Source organism: Talpa occidentalis, unplaced genomic scaffold (genome assembly GCF_014898055.3).
Source record: "Talpa occidentalis isolate TD23 unplaced genomic scaffold, MPIMG_talOcc4v2.1 talOcc4.2, whole genome shotgun sequence".
Classification (NCBI taxonomy): domain Eukaryota; kingdom Metazoa; phylum Chordata; class Mammalia; order Eulipotyphla; family Talpidae; genus Talpa; species Talpa occidentalis.
In genome coordinates this window covers 116,257,729-116,280,339 of record NW_023602073.1, presented here as the reverse complement: position 1 = coordinate 116,280,339, position 22,611 = coordinate 116,257,729, and the positions used below count along the sequence as shown (strand labels likewise).

The following is a 22,611-nucleotide window of genomic DNA, read 5'->3' as shown; positions in this document are numbered from 1 at the left end:
AGAACAAAACATGTATAAGTCTCTGTTGACTTAACAAAGAGGTCATGATGAGAAACCCTAATAATTGAAAAATTTTAAGTTGAAAAAGCATTTAATTCACCAAATGTACCAACATGATATTTTGACTCAACCTACTAAAATTCCTCAGGAAACCCACAGTGGCTTATAGTTAGATGAAATATCAGATGGTAAGCCTATTTTAGAATAAAGTACTGACTATTGCCTGGCACTACTAACACTGGAGAGGGCATGAAGGCTCTGTCCTTTGCAAGTCTGTATTTTTATGCTCTAATATGCTTTGTAAAGGAGTCAAACAAAAAGCAGAAAATACAAAAATTGAAGAAGTTGTAGGAAAACAGAAACCATTTTGCACTATCACTGAGAATGTAAGATAGCGCAGTCTCTATAGAAACTCCTGTACTAGTTTAGGACTCCTCAAAAAAAAAAAAAAAATATTATTACTATATGAATTTCAAATCCTATTGTGGATATTAGAATTGAAGAATTCTTTTCAAGAATTGAAAAGAAGGATTCAAAATGGTGTTTGTACACTCACCTTCATAGCAGGAATGTTTGTGATTTGCGAAATGGAAGCCATCTATGTGGCCTATCCACACATGAGTGGTTCAGTAAAATGTGATATTTAGATGCTATAGAGCAGCACTCAGTCCTTCAGAGGGTGGAAATTTTCACATATGCTACAGCATGGATGAATCTTGACAACAAAATGTAACTTAAAGTATGTCAGTGTAAATGGAAAAAATCATCATTACACTGATATGAGCCTCTGCATAGTCATCGTCATAGCAACAGGAAATAGAATGGTGGCTGCCAGCAGCTGGAAGGAGTTAATTTTGGGGGGTACAAAGTTACTGCTTTGCAACATGAAACAATTTCTGCAGATGGATGGGTATGGATGCACATCAGTATGAATATTGTTGGTGCCACAAAACAGTATTCCAAAGTTGTTAAAAAAAAACAATTTTGTTATGATATTTTAGCACAATAAATGCATGGAGGTGTTGAAAAGGAGACAAACTCACTAGGTACAATGAGAGCTCAAAGAAAAGGGACATTAATAGTATCTTGTAGCAGTGAGAGCAATTTTCAAGAAGAAAAATGATTTCTTCCTATTCAGAAGGAATGTAAGAAATGTTTCTGAGAAAACATAAGAATTCCCTCCTCAGGGTTAAATTCCAAACAACAGTAACTTGAAATGCTGTCCATAGTCAATGAAAACTGGAAGTCAGTGTGCCTGGTACTTGAGAGTCACAAAGAAAACACCTGGAGAGGCAGGTTGAATACAAAAGGGCTTTGTCTGGCTTGCCAACTATGTTAGTACTTACCCTGTAGGTGATACTAGCCCGTTGAAGAGTTTGTGATTGGGAAGTAAAATCATGACCCCAGTATCAAATTAATTCTAGAAATAATTTGACATTGAGTAGTGATCATACACTCATTATATTTAAGAACACGAACACATATACTCAAAAGCTATTAGATATTAAGAGAAATGATATAGAGTATAGGGACCCCCTGGTGGTGCAAGGGGTTGAGCACAGCACCGTGAAGCTATCCCTAGCCTCTCAGCACAAGTTCAATCCCAGGCTGGCAAGGAGCTACCCACATGGCTCAGCAGACCTCTCCTGTCTCGCCCGCTGCCCGCCTCAGCAGTGTACTTCAGTCGATCTGCCTGTTCTGTTCCCCACTCTGTCTCTAGTGAGTCCTTCACACCACAACCTCTGGCCTGTACCCCAGCTCTTGTATGCATAAATAAATAATCTTTAAGAAAATTCCTAAGATATTTTCAAATTAACACACATGCAGAAAAGGCATGAAACAAGTATGCAGTATATTCAATTATGAAGTGAATGAACACTCATGATGTCAACATAGACATCAAAGTGAACATTGCCGGTACTCTGAAGCCCTACACATGCCTTTCCCAGTATTAAACCTTGCTCTCCCCTCCAAATCATCACTACTGTATTTGTATTGCATTTTTTCCCTAATCCACTCCAGTTTGGCTTACTATGCTAGATACTGTCAGTAGATTTAATGGACAAAGTTTCAGTTATACTGTATATAAAGAGAATACCCAAATTGAAATTATTTATATACATATACATATGCATATGTTTACATATATACATGTGTGTATATGTATATATTTAATGAACTCCAAACATGTATGCTATATACATATGTATATACATATACACATGCATATGTACACACATGTGTATATATACATATACATATATAGCATACATTTCCACATATCTTCAATTGGATGCTTCTAAACATGTTAAACTCCATATATCAAAACCTATCTCATTATTGTCTCACTCTGTTTCAGTGTTCCCTAAACACCGTCATGAAAGATACCATTTTATGGAGAGGTATATGAAGAGAAACACAGAAATCATCCTGATACCTCTCTCTTTTTCATTTTTCTGATATGTAATCCCCTTCCTTTTTGCCTCATAAACATATCAAAACCTTGTATTCTTGCAAACCCAATGACACCGTCCTTGTTCAAAAACCGTGATTTTCGCTGGTCTGCCTCTGCCTTGCCATATTAACTTTTGAACTCACTAAAGGCAATGATATTCTCAAAGGACTACTTCTGTCACATTGCTCTCCTCATAACTCATAAAATGCTTATAATTAAGGAAATTTCTATTTTTTAAAGATATATTTATGCATACAAGAACGAGGGTTCAGGCCAGAGATGCAGGGCGTGAGAGGATTCACCAGAATGGGGAACAGAACAGTCAGACTAACTGAAATACACTGCTGAGGAGAGCAGTGGGCAAGACAGGAGAGGTCTGCTGAGCCATGTTGGTAGTTCCCTGGCTGGCCAGGATCCAACTCATGCTACAGAGGCTGGGGACAGCTTCACAGAGCTGTGCTTAACCCCTTGAACCACCTGGGGAGGCCCAAAAATCTCTATATTAACATAATCTGCAGACTTGCACAGTGTGGCTCATTTCAATCTTAATCTTTCCTCACTTCTACCATGCTCTTTAACATTTGCCCTTAGCTTTCCTAAGGTGTGATGCCCTTCACTGTTAGAGGGATTTGCATTCTTTCCTTGACTTACAATTTGCTTTCACCTCATTTACTTTTGTTTACTCATATATATTATTTGGCAGTTTTCATGTAGCATTTTTTCAGAAAAGTTGCCTATCACTTTTGACAGAGCAGATCCTCTTATTCTATCTATCTAGATATCATAGTTGCAGTTTTCCTTTACACAATTAAAATAGTTACTAGTTATATAGATTTGCTTATAATACCTATCTTCCCTGTGTGATTTAAGTTCTATGGTATGGGATTCAATGACTTTTTTCTCATGATTAGTCCCAATCATATGAGGTTTTCAAAATTTTTCATGAGTAAATTATGTACTGCAAATCAACATATCAATCTGAGAGAGTACAACAGTGAAGTCTAAATATTTGCTATATACAGTTTGCTAACACACTTTTGACTGGATGTGAACATGAAATCATCATGTGATTTCACCTGAAATCTGTGTTCAAGACTCTCTTTAATACTCAGGAAGAATTGGGTTCACAGAGCACACAATTTTCTTATACTGGTGGCCGTGTCACCAAGCTCCATGTCATCCCTTTTCTTATAAGCTACAGCCATCTTAGACATTTGAGTTTGTCTTCATTGCTCCAGATGGTTGTTTAAGGATGAATCACAAAACATGACTGTACAATGACAAGAGAGTCCTATGGAAAAACAATGATTAGGGGATGGGCAATAAATGAGAAACCCAAAATGAAGTTTTGATTAGGTATGAAAGTGAATAGGAGAATGTGGGTAATTGAAAGCAAGATAAGAAAGGGTTTCAAAGAAATACTGTATAGAAACAAACCTTCTCCTCTTACCTTCTTCATCTCCTCATACATCATGAAGAGAATATTGAAATCATGTCTGTGCTCATACCAGCCTCTGATGTGATCAAACCAAAGACTTCCTACCACTAGGAGGTGGGAGGGGGAGTAATAACAAGGCAAATATGTTACAATTATTTAACAACAATCTATACTCTTTCTTTTCTCTCCTGGAAAAAGTGACCTTGTTAGCCATCTCTGCTGCCTTTTCAAAATGGTGTTTTAAGGGAACTATTGCACGATTTAAATAGAAACCAGTTTTGAACTGTCTCTATGTCCATCAGAATGTGGCAATGCAAAATCAGAAGACAAAAGATCTAATGTTGTCATTTCTTTTCGGTAAGCCCATTCCTTTTCTTCACATATCTTTATTTCCCCCATTATTCTCTATTTTTTCTTTGTATTTTGTTTTAATTCTAGAGCTTACTTTTAGATAGTACTGTAAAATCAAGCTTTGAAAATTAAAGGCCAGAGCTTGCCTGGGGCGCAAGGGGTGAAGACACAACCTAGGAAGCTATCCACAGCCACTGCAGAATGAATTCCATCCTTGGCCAGGGAGCTACATTGCGCAGCAGACCTCTCCTGACTCACCTGCTGCTCCCCTAAGTCATGTATTTCAGTCAATCTGCCTGTTCTGTTCCCCAATCTGTCTCTAGTGAAACCTCTCACCCCACACCTCTGGCCTATACTCCATTTTCTTGCATAAATAAATCTTTAAAAAAAAATGAAAATAAATATAAAAAAAGAAAATTCAAGGCCCAAATTGAAAAATAATTACCTTAGTAATGTGTCACCTAAAATGTCTCTGGAGTTAAAATTTATCCTCCTCTGTGGTGGACACATCACAGCTTGCCATATAATGCCATCGCAGAAGACAAAATGTAAGCCCACCCTGGATATCTGCTGTTCTGGAAAACATGGACCTAATTTGGGATCTAAACTTTTTGCTAGATAGATGGCTGTTCATTCCCTTATGATCTGCTACAGCATGTCCTAAACAATATGTCTTTGTAACCTTGACATTGCAAAGTGGACCTGGTGAAAATCATAAGAGCAATGGGTGATACATGACATGACAAGCAGTAATATCATATGCATTCTGCCTTTTATCATTCCTTCTCCAGTGTCTGAGATATGTTTCCTAATTAGAGAATGTAACTAAATGGTTCCATTGTCTCATAAACATGTTGCTGACTGACTAAATTCAGTTACCTTTTCCATTAAGGAATTTTTCCATGAAGCACTCTATGTTTTCTGAGGGTTCAAATGCAGTCACCCAATTTGAAAAATGATAATATGAGATCAAAATATCTTTGGGGTTTCTGTAAATGTAAATAATCTACAGAAAAAAGCAAAGTTATTTCAGTAATTATTGATTACACAGTCAGGTTTTTTTTTTTAAACACATAATGATATTGTATTATATGAATGTATGATAACTTATATAACTATTCACAATCTACTCTATGCAGTCTATTACTCATGGAAATTTTAGTGGTTCTCAAATTTTTGCCAGTACTAAGACTGTTGTAACAAAAAAATATATTCACATGATAATTCACAAAAGCGAGCATAGTGTTCAAATTCCTAGTACTTAAAAATTTATTTGTAAGGCTATTGACTATTGAACATTATCTTTCATATAGACAGTTCCAATTTACCATACGTAGGCATTCAGTGATATTATAGAAACAGTCAACGAGGCAAAGGGATTAATAAATAAGGGAAAAACCACTCACACCTGATATTGGAAGAGATAATTGTCCACATAGAAGAAAACTGAAAATGTATTTCTACCTCACACCATACATACAAATAATTAACAAGAGGATTTAAATATGAAAGGTACACCTTGATTTAAAAAATTCAAAGGATATATTTTCAGTCATATTTTTGTGAAGAAATATGTAAATAAGAATTTATATAAAATAATAGTTGATCAATAGGGTTACATTCAATTAAAAAGGATGTTCCTAATGGAAATAAACCATAAGGTTACAGAGAAACAACAAATTTTACAGAAGGAGCACCTATGACCAATAATTAATGACCCAAATACACATGAAACTAATCATAAATAAATCCAATAAGAATTTATGCAAAGGTACAATATTTCAATGAATAAAAAATAATTATTGGCAAAAAAGTATCAACAATTGCTTAATCTCATTAATTACTAGAGAACATAAATTAAGATCAGTTTGAGATATCATTCTCTAATGACCAGATTGATAAAAATTAAAGTCTGACAGGAGAAATTATTAAAAGACAACCAACAAAGGCATCAGGAGCAACGTGGCGGCGAAGAAACGCTGCAGAAAGTTCTCCTGTAAAAACAGGTAACAGGGCGGAAAAGCGGCAGGTCCCTGAGAGCCGGACCCGCAAGAGGATGGGGCGAGGAGGGCAACCTGCCCGAAGAGGAAAGTGGCGACAGGAGAGGACGAAAAGAGGAAAGCTCAGAACCTGCTGTCTTCCCGGACCCCAAAGCCGGCGCCCTGACGACAGAAAGGAGGAAAAAATAACAATAAAAACAAATACAAAACACAAGCAGAAACCGGAGCTCCAGCGGGACAGCGAGGGGAAAGGAACGGCTGCGGGCACCGCACCCCGCGACGGGAACCCACGGAGGTGAGCGAAGGGCTCTGGGGCATTGCGGGGAGATGAGGCCTGGGGCCGGGGGAGACCCGCAAACAGCCCAGGGCCACCTAGAAAAGCCCTCGCGAGGGAGGCTGCCCAGGTCCCCGCCCCGGTGACCAGGATCGAGGGGAGCTTCGCGTAAAGGGTTTTCAGGCTTTTCTGCCCCATTAGATTGCCCTGCCTGACGGGGCGCCTGCATGTTGTGACGTCCTTGTAGCTGAGCTGGCTACTCTGCGGCCAGGACCGCGGCGTTGAGATACTGGCCAGAGAAGCAGAGGCAGGAGAGACGCGGGAGAGACGAGGGCAGAGAGAACCCAGGGGAGCCCAGAGCGGAGACTGGCAGGGGCTGGGCGGCCTGCTGGCCTCGGGCCCGCCCCACACCCCTGCGCCGTGCGCCTGCCTGGTTGCTGCACTGCACGTAAAAGCTCAAGAAAGCCTGAGAAAGCCACCAGGGCTCTGGACTCCCCTTTACCCCGTCTGCTCCATCATAGAAATCCTGCTCTGTGCCATCTGCCCCTACAGGGAGACATGCGGGGAGCAGTCACTGAGGCGAGTGACCCTCCCTGGGTGATCAAACCAGGCACCCGGGAAGGGAGCGGGGTGCAAAAGGCGCCATTTCTGTGGGCACTGAACGGGGCTACCGCCACGGCCTGGCTCTGAGGGCTTCAGAACTGAGAAACGGGGCACGAAATTCAGGGCGTGGGAGCCCCACGATGCTGGGGCACAGGGCAGACACCGCACTCCCATGCCACTGGGGCACAGCATGCCACTCTGTTCCCTGGAGACCCACGGGGAGAAGCACGGTTCTAGAAGGATATTAGGAAAGAGCTCTGGTCCCTGGTGATCAGAACAAAATCACCAATTTCCTGATTACTGGAAGCCAGGGATTCCAAAACCACCCTCAGGCTATCAGAGGGGGTGGGCCACGCAAATGGGGGTGACACTGGGAAAAGGCGCTGAGCAAGACCCCATTCTGGAGCTGAGAGCCGGGCACCGCATCAGGGGCCTGGGACGCACCCTAAGAGTGGGCACCGCACAGGGTGACAGCCAGTGTTGTGCATCTGAGAGCCCCGAAATTGAGAACTAGAGCGCAGAATCCAGGGTGCGGGATCACAGCTGCGGGCTCAGCACCGGGTGAACTTGGGAGGGACACAGACCCAGCATGAGCAATAGCGCCTGTGTTGAGGTGCTCCCCTCCCCTCTCCCTTTCTCAGAGAACTATTGGGGGAAAAAAGCCAAGGCCAGCAAGTACAGGTCTCTGGCGCCTCCTAGTGACCAGAACGAAATTACCACCTAGCGGATTCCCTGCTGGAACTGAGGAAATCCAGAGGGAGGGAACTGTAAGAGACAGTGCCCAGCAACATAGCCACAGCATAACAGAGATTTGGCATAACAGTGCTGGAGTGGGTCTGGTAAACAGTTTCCGACACCCCTGAAGGAGCTCTCCAAAGAGATGCCCACCAACACCAGTGGCACAATGTCCAAACACATAGAACTAATAAGAAAACAAAGAGCGGGGACAAGGAAAAATATAAATAACCAAGCAAGCCCGCAGGGGAAAAACACAGGACAAAAAGGAAAACAATCACCAGAGCTCAACACTGACATGGAAGAACTTCTCGGCCTGTCAGAGAATTAATGACCATCATGATTAAAAAGGAGAAAGAAAGTGAAAATGAAAAAAATGATTTTAGACATTGAACTTAAGAATGAAATTGAGACCTTAAGAAAGGAAAGAAAAGAAATGCAGGAGATTAAAAGATTGCTGGAGGAGATAAAGAACTCTGGGAAAGCAATGAAAACAGAGCAAAATATATAGCAAAATAGGCGCACATCAAGAAAGAACTGAAAGAAACAACCTAATCTCACATCTCAAAGAGCTAGAAAAAGAACAACAAAAAGCCCTCAAGCCAGTAGAAGAAAGGAAATAAAAATCAAAGCAGAGATAAACTAAATGGAAATTTAAACAAAATCCAAAAGATCAATGAAACCAAAGGTTGCTTCTTTGAAAAAATAAACAAAATAGACAAACTTCTAGCCAGGCTCACAAAATAAAAATGGGAGAAAGCACATATAAATAGGATCATAAATGAAAGAAGAGAAATCACAACAGACTCAGTAGAAATCAAAGAAAAATCAGATATTACTTGAACACTTACATGCAAACAAATTCAACAATCTAGAAGAGATGGCCAAATTCCTAGAATGATATAATCATCCAAAGCTGGATAAAGAAGAAATAGAGCACCTAAACAAGTCAATTACAAGCAGCAAAATTGAAGCAGTAATTAAAACACCCCCCCCCAAAAAAAAGCCCAGGCCCAGAGGGCTTGATAAATGAATTCTACTAAACATTCAGCAATGAATTAGTGCCTATCCTATACAAACTCTTTAAAAAAATTGAAAAAGAAGGAATACTACCAAATATGTTCTACAAAGCTAACATTACACTAATACCAAACCCAAACAAAGAGAACACAAAAAAAGAAAATTACAGGCCAATCTCCCTAATGAACACTGATGCAAAAATCCTCAACAAAATCTAACAATGCATCAAAGGGATAATACACCATGATCAAGTGTGATTCATGCCAGGGGCACAAGGATGTTTCAACATAATAAAACTGATCACTGTAATCTTGCCGCGGACCAGCACAGGGGGAGGTGCAGCATAATCCAGCACATTAACAAAAAGAAAAATAAAAACCATATGATCATATCAATAGATGCTGAGAAAGCATTTGACAAAGTCCACCATCCATATATGATGAAGGCCCTTGTAATTCTCAGGATAAAAGGAACATACCTTAACATGATAAAACCCATATATTACAAACCCACTGCCAATATTATTCTCAAAAGAGAAATGCTGAAGAAAGATCAGGAACAAAACAAGGATGTCCTCTCTCACCACTGCTCTTCAATATAATACTGGGGGTCCTAGCCAAAGCAATAAGACAAGAGAAAGGCATACAAGGAATCCAAATAGGGAAAGAAGAAGTAAAATTATCACTATTTGCAGACGATATGATAATATACATAGAGAACCCTAAAAACTCCGCAGAAAAACTACTCAAAATAATCAGCCAGTTCAGGAAAGTAGCGGGATACAAAATCAACACACAAATATCAGTAGACTTCCTACACCCAGTCCATCTATCTGAAGAAGAAGATATCAAGAAAACTATCCCTTTTATAATTGAAACAAACAAAAAAAATCAAATACTTGGGAATAAACCTAACAAAAGAGGTGAAGGTCCTATAGGAAGAAAATTATAAAACACTGTTAAAAGAAATGGAAGAAGACACAAAGAAATGGAAAGACATCCCTTGCTCATGGATTGGACGAATTAACATTATTAAAATGGTCATCCTACCCAAAGCAATTTTACAGATTCAATGCTATTCCAATAAAAATCTCAATGACATTATTCAAAGAAATAGAACAAATACTGATGAAATTCATATGGAGCCACAAAAAAACAGCGAATAGCCAAAGTTCTACTGATGAAAACAAAGGAGAAAGGAGGTATCACACTTCCAAACTTCATGCTATACTACAAAGCCATAATAATTAAAACAATATGGTATTGGAACAAAAATAGACACACAGACCAATGGAACCAAATAGAGAGCCCAGAAATAAAGCCACACTTATATGGACAAGTAATCTTTGACAAAGGAGCAAAGAATATGCAATGGAACTTTGACAGTTTGTTCCATAAATGGTGCTGGGAAAACTAGACCACCACCTCTCACCATGCACAAAAGTTAACTCAAAATGGATAAAGAAACTGGACACAAGACTGAAACCATAAAATATATAAATATAGGTAAAACACTACAAGACATACATCTCACTAACATCTTTAAAGACTCATCACCCAGGGCCTCCCTGATGGCGCAGCAGGTTTAGTGCAGCGCTGTGAAGCTGTCCGCAGCCTCTACAGCATGTGTTCGATCCTGGCTGGCCAAGGAGATACCAACATGGTGCGACAGACCTCTCCTATCTCGCCCATTGCTCCCCTCAGCATTGCATTTCATCAGTCTGCCTGTTCTGTTTCCCACTCTGTCTCTGGTAAATCCTCTCACCACCCCCATCTCTGGCCTGTGCCCCAGCTCTTGCATGCATAAAAATAAATAAATTAAAAAAAAATGGAGCAAATATCATAACTCTTCTGGCACTATATCCAAACAAATATTATATTATAATCCAGTAGTATTTATGCCAGAAATAGGATATTATTAAGTTAATTGTGATTTTTATTTCATTATATATGGGGGATGAGGACATATCATGTACCTGGTTGCAAAATTGGAATCTCATGATATTAGAGCTTTCTAAATTAAAAAAAAAAGTAATATGTCAAGTAAATGAACAGAAAAATATTTCTCTTCATTCTGTGGCCCCCAAATCAAATGGAAAGAAAACAAAAATGAAAAAAAAAAAAAAGTAAATATCCTAAAAGTACTAGAGGTCAAAGACAAGAGACAATTTTTCATCAGTATTATTTTTGTGGTTTTCTTCAAATTTTAATTACTGCATTAGAAAAAACCAAATGCATACATTGGAAAGTAGTGGAAAATAAAATGCATTATTGTTTTAAAGTGAAGTGCATCCTGGATAGAACATAAAGGGAAAATTAATACATCTCATTAAAAAAAAAAGTAGGGAATACAGCAATAACTAAATGGACAAGATAAAAAAAAATTTAAACTGTTTCTAATGTTAACAGCTATAAAAAATAAAAATACTGAAATGCAGAAAAAGAAGGTAATATACATACAAAGGACAACATAGCATATTTGGTGAACATCCAAGGAGACATAAACACAATTACAGAATGAGGTTGGATGCTAATATTGCAATACAAATGGTTGTCCCAGAATTAAACACACACACACAACAATTCCAAAAAACATTAAAAAAATTGGAAGAAATAACACATTAAAATGTAAAATTAATAACGCTCTATCTTACCTGATATAATATTTCCAACAAGAAAATAATTGCCATGTATTAAACAGATCTATCAATATTTGGATAAAAAATAAAACCAAGTAAAATCAAGGAAAAAGTAAAAGGCAGATTTTGAATGGTTCACTATGAGGAATGTAAACATCAGAAAAAGATACACACACACAAAATAAAAAATTCGAATTCAGCAAAACAAAAATAATGGTTACCATGGGATAGGGGAAAGGGTGGAGGAGGTAGGAGGGAGGCACATGGGACATGGGCACTGGTGGTTTGATAAAGGGGAAAAAGGAAAATAAAATGCAAAATCAGAGGGAGGGACATTGGAAACTCAGTATAACAAAAAGACTTCAAAAGAGTAATGAAGGTAAATGCTTAAACAAAAAATATTATATCAATTAGCTAATTACCCTGACAAATATCATGTAACAGACATATTTCACATTACATGCAGTCAGACAGAATTTGTAATTTCATATAAAAAAAGCAAATATATAAAGTATCTAGAAAAAAACTGGAGAATATTAGCGTAATCTTAGTGGTGAAAAAATCTTTTACAGCAAGACACAGAGTTACAAGCAATGAAGGAAAGATAATAGACTAGCTTTAAGGGTTTGGAATTATAAGTATAAATAAATGAGTATAAATGGATTTCATTAAAATGAAAAGGAATGAAATGAAAAGCAGGAGGAGGCACAATAGACTCTGCTGGAGGATTATGAGTGCTTTGGTGGTGGGTGTGGTGTGGTTATACCTTAAGTGTAAATATCTACCTCTAAATTATATGCAGGATTGACGCTTTTACATTAACAGAAGTAACACAACTTATAAATTAAATGTAAATATTAAGGTAAATATTCAGGTAAATATTAAATGAGACAATATTTGCCTTGTATAATTTTTTTCAAAATCTGTAAGGAAAAGCCAGGGAAAAATGTACAACGGATATAAAAGATATTCAAAGGCGAAGAAATATGCAAAATGATGGACAAACTAATTAAAATCAGAATGGCTGCAAATTACTCAAGAAAGAGATTTTCTTTTACCTATCAAGGCAACAAAGAAAAAATCCAGTCATTGGTGTTGATTAGGAGAATAAATGCATCTTGATATGCTGTTTGATGAAGTGTAAGTTGATCATACAATACATATAGGTAATAATGAAAATCACTTAAGAATTTGAATACTTACCTGAAAACTCTGCTTTCAGGGAAACATTGTCACCAGAAGAAACATGTACAGAGACATGTAACAATGCTTACTGTCATGTCACATATACATTCGCTGCAAACTGCCTATCTAGAAAATGCCTGAAATACCTATGATTATAGAAGAAATTCTTAGTAAGCCATTGAAAAGATAGGGTTTTTTGAGCTGACGTTAAAGAATTTGTCCTTAGATATTTTATCATTACACTGCAAACAATGTGTGTGGTGATCCAATTTATGTCTCTACTTATAATTGCATATTTTTGAAAAGAACACAATGTCATATAAATATAATAATCACATTTAAAAGACTTTTCATGAGCACAGATGGAGACTATTGAAGAAGATATTTTTGTGAGTCATTTTGATACTTACTTTAGCTTTTTTGTTCTTGAGACCTTTTGGCACTAAGTGATAAGGCAAGTGGGTACAAAAGATCCTAGGGGAGGGTCTTTTGGAAAAGTCAGTCTTCTGTAAATTGTATTCAATGTAGGGGGCTCTGATATTTACATTTATACTTTCAGTTCTATTACGATGGTTCTCAAAATAAATCAAGCTTAGTATTTGCTGAGTCCAGCGGGTACCTATTAGGAAAAATAATCTTATGTGAACCCTGAACTAATTTTAAATGATTCATGCCCATAGTAATGTTACTCTTCTCAAAAATATTTGGATTATTCATTAGATCTCCTAGCTCCAGGCCTTCCTGGTGGGGCAAGGGTTTAAGGAGCAACCTATGAAGCTGTCCACAGCCACTGCAGTACGAGTTTGATCCCCGCCTGGCCAAGGAGCAGCCCACCTGGCACAGCAGACCTCTCCTGACTCACCCACTGCTCCCCTCAGCAGCGTATTTCATCCATCTGCCTGTTCTGCTCCCCACTCTGTCTCTGGTGCATCCTCTTACCCTCCTGCGCATCTGGCCTATACCCTGGTTCTTATATAAATAAATGAATAAATCTTTAAAAAAAGAAAAAGATCTCCTAACTCCTCTATCTATTAGAAAAGATGTTGTTGTTCAGATTCTATAATAGTGATTCACATTAATTTTTTAGTTCCCTCTCTCATGCATGTATTTTGTGCAATCTTCCTATTTATACTGTTCTGTGATTTCCTGTGTTTCTCTGTACCTAATCTCTTTCCCAAGAGCTTTATCTTTTCAAAATATAAATTAAAGAGCTCAAAATCCCTTCACTCTCTATTTTTCTCATATTGTAATCTAGGTCTTCCCACACAATACTGAATGCACCAATTACATGAATGTAACATTACAATGTCTGGAGAATGCCTTTTGCACACATCTATTCCCAAACCAGAATGAAGGGAAATAACAAAGGCTCCCCACTCCCCAAACTCACCAGACTTTGGATATGTAACTATGAAGACATCGTCATCTCTGACTTCAAAATCATCTAGGTTTTCTAGTAGTTCATGATCAAGAAAAGATGTTGAAAAATAAAAACCTTTAAATTTAAAGAGATACTTATATGTGCCGTCCATAATGATATGCCTACAAGAAAATAACAGATAAAACATTTTTCAGATACTTGGTGATTTATAATAAGGACTAGCACTCGCTGAGTGTTCAACACATGCCAAGCACCACTGACCTGTCAACTCATTTCCCAAACTAAACCCCTGGTTCCTATTAAGTCATTTAATCTTCAAAACCCAATATGCTAGAGGTATTGTTGTTATCAGTATTCTATACATTAGGAAACTAAGATACCAGGAAATAAAGATGATTTTTGTAAAATCCCATGAGTGAGGTTTTATCATGATCCAAAACATGCAGATGAGGAAGGTAAGAAACGGAATTTCAGCAAATTGTTCAAGCTTTTTAAATCAGAAATCCGAAAAACATCCCAATAGAAAGTTGAAATAAAATTAGAAGCAAAAAGTCCCAAATAGGCCAGTTCAAAACAATTGACCAAGAAAAATTTGTTAGCTCTACTAAGGACTCTACTCCTGAAAGTGTAATCCATGAGTGAGTCCCAGAAGTCATTAGGTTAGAACTAGCATGTGTTTCAGTTAAGAATTCTTAAGATATTGCTGTGTACTCAAGAAACATTTAATACCTTTATGCTTGAACTCACCTCATCAATAGAGGGAGAGTGTGGAGTTATGCTTAAGAGCAGGAAAATCACTGGTATCAGAATCACCTAGTTTTCTGGGTATACATTAAGCCTCATGATCCACTAAGAATCTGACTTTCTGAGGAATGTGGCCTCGAAATTGTGTGTCAGATATCTCACTGTTCATCTAAGAAAATCAGGAGGAAAATAGTAATAAACAATGCTTTGGTTTCCAGAGAGATTTTCTCAACACCTGAGAAGCCAGTGTGGGATGTAATTTGGCTCCCAATTAAGACATGCAATTAAAGTCCCACTATCCTACTAGAGGTTTCCTCACCAAACAATGAATTTCAAGCAGCTTCATTTTTTGAGCATTGAGCATGGAACAGACTGGCTGAGAAATAACAAAGACTGGTATAGAGACATAGATGGAGAGCTGTTTTGATAACAGAGTCACAAATTCTCCAGGAAAGAAAATAAATGAGAACTCATCTTTGGGACACGCTGAAATAAATTTACACTGTGTAACATTGACAAATGGAGCTTTCTATAATAGGAAATAAAGTTGAATGAAAAGCCAAAATGAAAGTGTCACTATCATCAATTCCTGTCACCCACCCACACATTTTTACCCACACTCCCGAAAAACACCAAGTCTAGAAAATCTGAATCCTGAGAAAAGAAAGGACAGTCCCCACAAACACTGAATATCACCTCTTTCTTGCTATTTGTCTATTACACCCAGTCACAGGAGAGAGAATTATGAGAGCTGCTGTGCCACAAGACAAGAGACAAGTGTAGGGGGTGAGGTGGATTCATGAAGCATCTTGGCTTTGACACGTCTTCTATTTCTTGCATCTCATTGATCAATAGTAAAGAAAGTGATGAATAGAAAGAAAAGACATCATGTGTTTCTCTTTTAGTCTTGCACAGATGTTCAAGAAAAGGAAGAAAAACAGAAACTTGAAAAGAAAATTTAAACTTCCTCTGCATGCTGAAGAGAGGGTGAGACAGGAGAGGTGTGAGGCTGCCCTTCCACTACTCACTGTTGCAGATCCACAGATGAAGAAAATTCACTTCTGCTATAATTTTAGGAATGATAGGAATTGATGTGCTACTCAAATAAATACTCTCTACAGAGTTAGTCTAGGCAATGAGGGGTGTTTCAGGGACTCAGCAAGCAGCCCTTTTTGGACAAATACATTGGGTAAGATTTTGTTGTTACTAGGAGAAAGAGATCAGATTACCCCAAAAGGTCAATAGTCTTGGGGATAAGAGAACTACAGGTTCTCAGTAAATGTAGGCTTATTACTTAACTTTGGCACCTCTCCTACAAACACTGTATTCGAAGGTTGTAACAACCACTTCCTTGGATATAAAGCATGGGTCGTAAAATCTTTTAGACCTGTCTCGGGGAATGGTGTCTGTTCTTTGGGGCTTTATTTTTTGCATGTGGCTGCTAAGTTTGCCCACAGCATTATGAGAGAATTTCCTTCCCACATGTGTAAAATTGGCTCCATTTTGACTCAGCTCACCAAAAAATATGGAAGTGCAGACCCATACTATTTGATTACTACACACTGTAATAAAGCTTGAAATCTGGAAGTATGATATCTTCAGCATTTTCCTTTCTCTAGATTGCTTTGTTAGAGATAAAAGAGATCTCTTCATTTCCCTGAGGCAGATAGTCACCATTTGCTTTCTGATATTCTTGCTGGATTTAATTTATCACCACATTTCAAGGACCAGATAAGATCAGACAGGTCCAGAAGGCCTGGAAACAATACATATGTCTAACAATAGTACTATGGTTGTGCATAGTTACCTTTTAAATGAGTTCTTTCAACATGTCTAACTGCACACAAATCTCGTGGGTTTTTTTTTTTTTTAAGATTTATTTATTTACACAGGAACCAGGATACAAGAGGAACCAGACATGCAGGAGGGTGAGAGGATTCACCAGAGACAGAGTGGGGAACAGAAGGGGCAGACTGACTGAAATACGCTGCTGAGGGGAGCAGCAGGTGCGACAGGGGAAGTCTGCCGTGCCATGCATGTATCTCCCTGGCTGGCTGGGATCGCACTGCAGAGTCTCTAGATCGCTTCACTGCACTGTGCTTAATTGCCTATGCCACAAGGGAGGCCCTCAAATCTCATATTTTTGATGTTAAAACCCACTCACACCAATGAGCATTCTCACCCTGACACAAAAAGATAAAGGGTTGGGAAGTTCAAATTCCAGGAATCTGGAATAATGGAAGAAAGGGGAGTGTAAGTTTCCCACCTGGAGGAAAAAAAAGGAAATCAAAAAGTCCCTCCTGCTTTGAGGTCTCATAACAACTCTCATGCTTTCTGAGACTGCCCGCTACCTTGTGTATTCTACTATCTCTCTTAAATAAACTGTCTCTTGCTTTATTATTGAAGCTACATGAAATGCTTTCCTTTTTTCCTTGTAGGTTTAGTCCCTGTAGTTTCCCCACCGCCACAGCACCTGTGATCCATCACCACAGTCCCATGTGTCTTCCCTCCCCTGTTTTGAGACCTCTGCATCCCCCTCCCCAGCTATATGTCAGATATATGGTCAGTTTGCAAGTTTTGTCTTTTTCCTGACACTTTGTTTGTTTTTTCTATATTCCACATATAAATGAAACCATCTGATATTTATCTTTTGCCTTCTGACTTATTCATCTTGGCATAATCCTTTCAGCTCCATCCGTGTTGCTGCAAATGGCATGAGTTTATCTCTTTTGATTGCTGAGTAGTATTCCAATGTGTATATACACCAAGAATTCTATTTGGGGGCATTTAGGTGGTTTCTGTAAGTTGGCTATTGTAAATACTGCTGCAACAAAAGTAGGCTTGCAGCTTTCCTTTTTCAAATTAGTGTATTTTGTGTCTTTAGGTAGATTCCTAGTAGTGGAATCATTAGATCATATAGTAGATCAAATTTTTAGTGTTTTGAGGAACCTCCACACAGCTTTCCATACTGTCAGGACCACCTTGCATTCCCACTAGCAGTGTAAGTTCCTTTTTTCAGCACATCCTCATTAGCATCTGTTGTTTCTGGCTTTTTTTGATATGAGCCATTCTCACCAGCATGAGGTGGTATCTCATTGTGTTTTTCATTTGCACAAAATGTTTTTCTTATAAGATGAATGGGTGAAATAATATGATATATGCACACAATGGAATATTGTTCAGCCATTAGAAAGAATAAAATCTTTAAAACTGGCAACAACTTTGACAGATCTCAAGGGAGCAATAAAGCAAGAGAAAGGTATAAAATGAATACAAATTGAAAGAGGAAAAAGTAAACCTATCACTCTTTACAGAGGATGGGATCATATGCACAACAGCTCCCATGACTCTGGTAAAAACAAAACAAAACTTGGTAACCATCAATCACTAAAGTGACAGGCTCAAAATCAATATATAGTGTCTTTTGTGTTTCTATGTACAAACAACAAAATAAAAGAGGAGAAAGAGATCAAGAAAACTGCCAATGGTAACATCAAAAAGTATTAAATGTCTAGGAATAAACTAACAAAGTACAGGAGAGATCTATTCAGTGACAATTATAAGATATTGCTAAAAAGAATCCAGAAGGAGAATAAGGAAGTAGAAAGATATTTCACACTCATATTGGAGGAAATAATATTGCTAAAATGTTCATCTTACTCAAAGTAACATAGAGATACAATGAAATTGTTAATCAAAATTTCAATGGAATTCTTTAAGGATTAGAGCAAATAATACTAAAATTTATACAGAATGACAAATGGGTAAGTAAGAGACTAAGACACTAAGTCTTTTTTTTTTTAAAAAAAGATTTATTTATGCATACAAGAGCTGGGGTACAGGCCAGAGGTGTAGGGGGGTGATAGGATTCACCAGAGACAGAATAGGGAACAGAACAGACAGACTGACTGAAATACAATGCTGAGGGGAGCAGCGGGCGAGTCAGGAGAGGTCTGCTGTGCCATGTGGGTTGCTCCCTGGCCGGGGATCGAACTAGCACTGTGGTGTTTGCCAATAGCTTCATAGGTTGTGTCTTAACCCCTTGCTCCACCAGGGAGGCAATCTTGACAAAAAAGTAGAGGAAAAGAAGTTTCACAATCCCAAAGTTTAATCAAACTAGAAGCTATAGGACTCTAAACATTGTGGTAGTGGATTAAAAGATAAACATATAGGGCCTCCCCGGTGGCGCAGCGGTTGAGTGCTGGGTTGCGAAGCTGCCCGCGGCCTCTGCGGCGCCGGTTCAATCCCCGGCTGCTCCCCGGCCACCAGAGGAGGGTCCCACATGGCGCGCGGACCTCTCCTGCCGCCCGCTGCTCCCCTCAGCAGTGTACCTCGGTCCTTCTGCCTGCTCTGCTCCCCGCTCTGGCTCTGGTGAATTCTCTCACCCTCACGCGCTTCTGACTGTACCCAGTGCATATATAAACAAAAACAAACAAATAAATAAAGAAAGAAAGAAAACATGCCTCTATAAAAAAAAAAAAAAAAAAGATAAACATATAAAACAATGGAATAGAATTGAGAGCCAGAAATAAGCCCACGTTTTTGTGGAATTAAATTTAAGACATAAGAGCCAAGTGTATACTAGAGGAAGGAAAATCTGTTCAATAGTTAGTGTTGCTAAAATCAGTCACTCGCCTCTCTACCATACATAAAAATTAACTCAAAATGGCCTAAAATCACATGCAGCACTGTAAAACAATGCTACCTCAATTAAAAGACAATAAGTAGCTTTTACAGATTGATAAGCCTTCGATTTCAAGACTACAGTTGATCCTGTCACGTCCTCCAGTCTGGCCCAATAACTAAAAAATAACTGAAACTAAAAAGCAAAATATTCCATAACAATATTCCAAAACAATCAGAGGAATGATCTTTTGTTCACAAACCACATATGGCAAATGATGTAAAAGAACTACATTAATATTTATTAATTACTGGGGTTTCTCAGTAATGATAGTCAATGACTAAAGTATTTAATTAGCTATATTTTCTTCTGAAAGTGGTTTCTGAGGAATTTTTTTTGCTGAATTTAGAATTCTATCATACAGTTATATTTCAGATGACCATGAGGGAAAATACCTACCCTAGGAAAATCTTGTAGAAACTTTCATTCTACTCTCTGTCATTTAAGGATTCCAGTCTCCCTAATTCTGATTAAAAAAAATAAAAAGGGGCCTCCCCTGGTGGCACAGTGGTTGAGCGCTGGGCTGGGAAGCTGCCCGCAGCCTCTGCAGCGCCGGTTCGATCCCCGGCCACATGGCGAGGATCCCACATGGTGCAGACCTCTCCTGCTGCCTGCTGCTCCCCTCAGCAGTGTATTTCATCAGTCTGCCTGTTCTGCTCTCTGCTCTGGTTCTGGTGAATTATCTCACCCTCCCTCACTTCTGACTATACCCAGTGCTTGTATAAATTAATAAATAAATCTTTAAAAAAAATTGCAAATTGTTTCAGAAATTTTAAGAGCACAAGGATGGTAGTGGGGGAACATGAAGGTTTTGAGTAGGGAGAAACATTATTTTTTTATACTTTACTTCCGTTTTCACAAACTTCCCAGTTATTCTTCCACAAGTTTCCAATTCATACTCTCTTAATTTGGGGGCACCTAATAGAAAAAAATAAACAGTTGAAATAAACAGAAATACTGAACAAACTGAAAAAAAAACCCACAAAATCTTAGTGTAGGAGGGGTAAAGTGAATGCAAATCACATTCAGACAGAGGCCAGTAAAGACAGAAGCATTTATATATCTTCAAATGAAACAACCATATGGCAGTATGCTTCACTTTAACAAAGAAATTGCTGCGTTATCCCCCCTCCACGTAACCACTCTCTTTCTAAAGTCATAGATTAATTTTACCTGTTTTTGAATTGAATGTGATGTCATACAGTAAGATTTGCCATTTTCCCCAGAGTATTGTTTCTGAGATTCATAGAATATGTCCATAAAAGTTCTCTGTTGCACTTATGCTTAAGAAGTTTTTCTCCATTTTAGGAGCTACCATGCAATCCGGCAATTCCACTACTAGGGATCTACCCAAAGGACACAAAAACATTGATTCAAAAGAGCACCTGTACACCTATGTTTATTGCAGCACTATTTACAATAGGTAAAAACTGGAAACAACCCAAATCCCCAAAAATAGATGACTGGATTAAGAAGATGTGGTATTTATACACAATGGAGTATTATTCAGCAATCAAAAAGATAAACTCATGCCATTCTCAGCAACATGGATGGAGCTAGAAGGAATTATGCTCAGTGAAATAAGCCAGAAGGAAAAAGAAAAATATCAGATGGTTTCACTTATAGCAGGAATATAGGGGAACCAAATAAGACATCAGTGTTAAAAAAATAATAACAGTACAAAACACAGCAAAGCAAAAACAGGCAATTATAAACCAGAGACATACTGCAGGGTAGGAGGAGGGAGAGGGAGGGAGGGAAGAGCACAGGAGACTGTGGTGATGGTGCACGGGTGCCTTGGGGAAGGAAATTCTATGGGGACTCAATCTGAGGGGGTGGGGGGGAAGCAAACATTGTTTAAAAATTTTAAAAAATGATAAATGTTAAACTAAAAAAAGACTATACAGAAAAATAAAACTAACAGGTTTGTTAAAAAAAAACGTTTTTCTCCATTTTAGAATTTTCAAAGAGATTTGCTTATTTTTTCAGGTTTAGAAAATGATTTTAGTTAGTTATTTTATTATTAAGTATCACTTAGAATTAGTTTAAAAGTAATGGTATGGATAAATCTTTTTTTCATGCAGATAGTTAAGGTAATGACCTAGCTAAATGATTTTGTTTTGTTCCTTTGATCTTTAATGCAAACTTGTGATCTTGTCAACTACTAAACAGATACATGTGTTTACACATGCATTCTTTATTTTATTTCAACAATCCACATTGATTCTAAATGAAAAAAAATTAGTTAACTATAGAAACAAAATAATTTTAATGTCAATTTGATTGTTCCTAAATTTTATAGTGTAGATAATGAAAAAATACACAGAAAAGAAAACCCAAGACATATACAAACCAGGTAGAATGATTTCTTTTTTCCCTTTTATTGCAGGCTACCAATGCAGACTATCCACAAATAATTTTAAATTTTGAAACTTCTCTTTTTCAGTGTTTATCAGATTCATCCCATCTCCTTTAATCAAATTTTTAACACCAATCATATATAATTAATATTGCAATAGAAGCACAAATGAATCTGTATGTTAAAATATGTTCTGTATTAGTTGATTGGATAAATTACTTATGTTCATTTTGTTCCCAGTTTAGGATATGTACTGTTGTTTTAAGCTGCTATATTATGAGGTAAACAAAGTATGAATACACAGGCAGAATGAAATAAGTGCTTTACCATTTCCAGGCCACCTCTGATAATCCTACAGAGCAAATCGCAGTAGCACAGAGAAGATCGCCCAGCAGGGAGCTCTTCCACAAACTCTATCAGAGGGTTCTTGTCTAGAATCAGGGAAAATTCATTTCTGCTGGAATTGTTACAGGTCACAGTTGGTGTAATTCCCAAGTACATCTTGAAAGCAACCTAATAAAGAGGGAAAAAATTACTAAAATTTGGTATAGAACAAACATCTCTTAGCAAGGTATCCAAATACTAGACTGAACATCCCAATGGTTAAGGAGGTGGCATTTGTCAAGAAGTTTGGGTTCACACTCAGCTTTGAAATTGACTGGCCCTGTAACTTTTTGCAAGTTTTAAACTTTATAAATTCTATTTGGACCAGCTGAAGGGACTGGTTTTCTCTGGAAAAATGAT

At 37.9% G+C, this 22,611-nt stretch overlaps 1 protein-coding gene across 1 annotated transcript in view; it reads right to left on the bottom strand.

Annotated features, from left to right (window-relative positions):
• Window positions 1-20,380, bottom strand: part of LOC119253430 (amine sulfotransferase-like) — a 31,222-nt gene extending 10,842 nt beyond the window's left edge. Inside the window, exons 1-5 of the mRNA XM_054699127.1 lie at window positions 20,351-20,380; window positions 14,090-14,241; window positions 13,110-13,318; window positions 5,124-5,250; window positions 3,906-4,000 (exon numbers count right to left, since the gene is read on the bottom strand). Coding sequence (XP_054555102.1) covers window positions 3,906-4,000; window positions 5,124-5,250; window positions 13,110-13,318; window positions 14,090-14,231 — 573 coding nt within the window. The 5' untranslated portion in view covers window positions 14,232-14,241; window positions 20,351-20,380. The remainder of the gene's footprint in view (window positions 1-3,905; window positions 4,001-5,123; window positions 5,251-13,109; window positions 13,319-14,089; window positions 14,242-20,350) is intronic.
• Window positions 20,381-22,611: the final 2,231 nt, after the last annotated feature.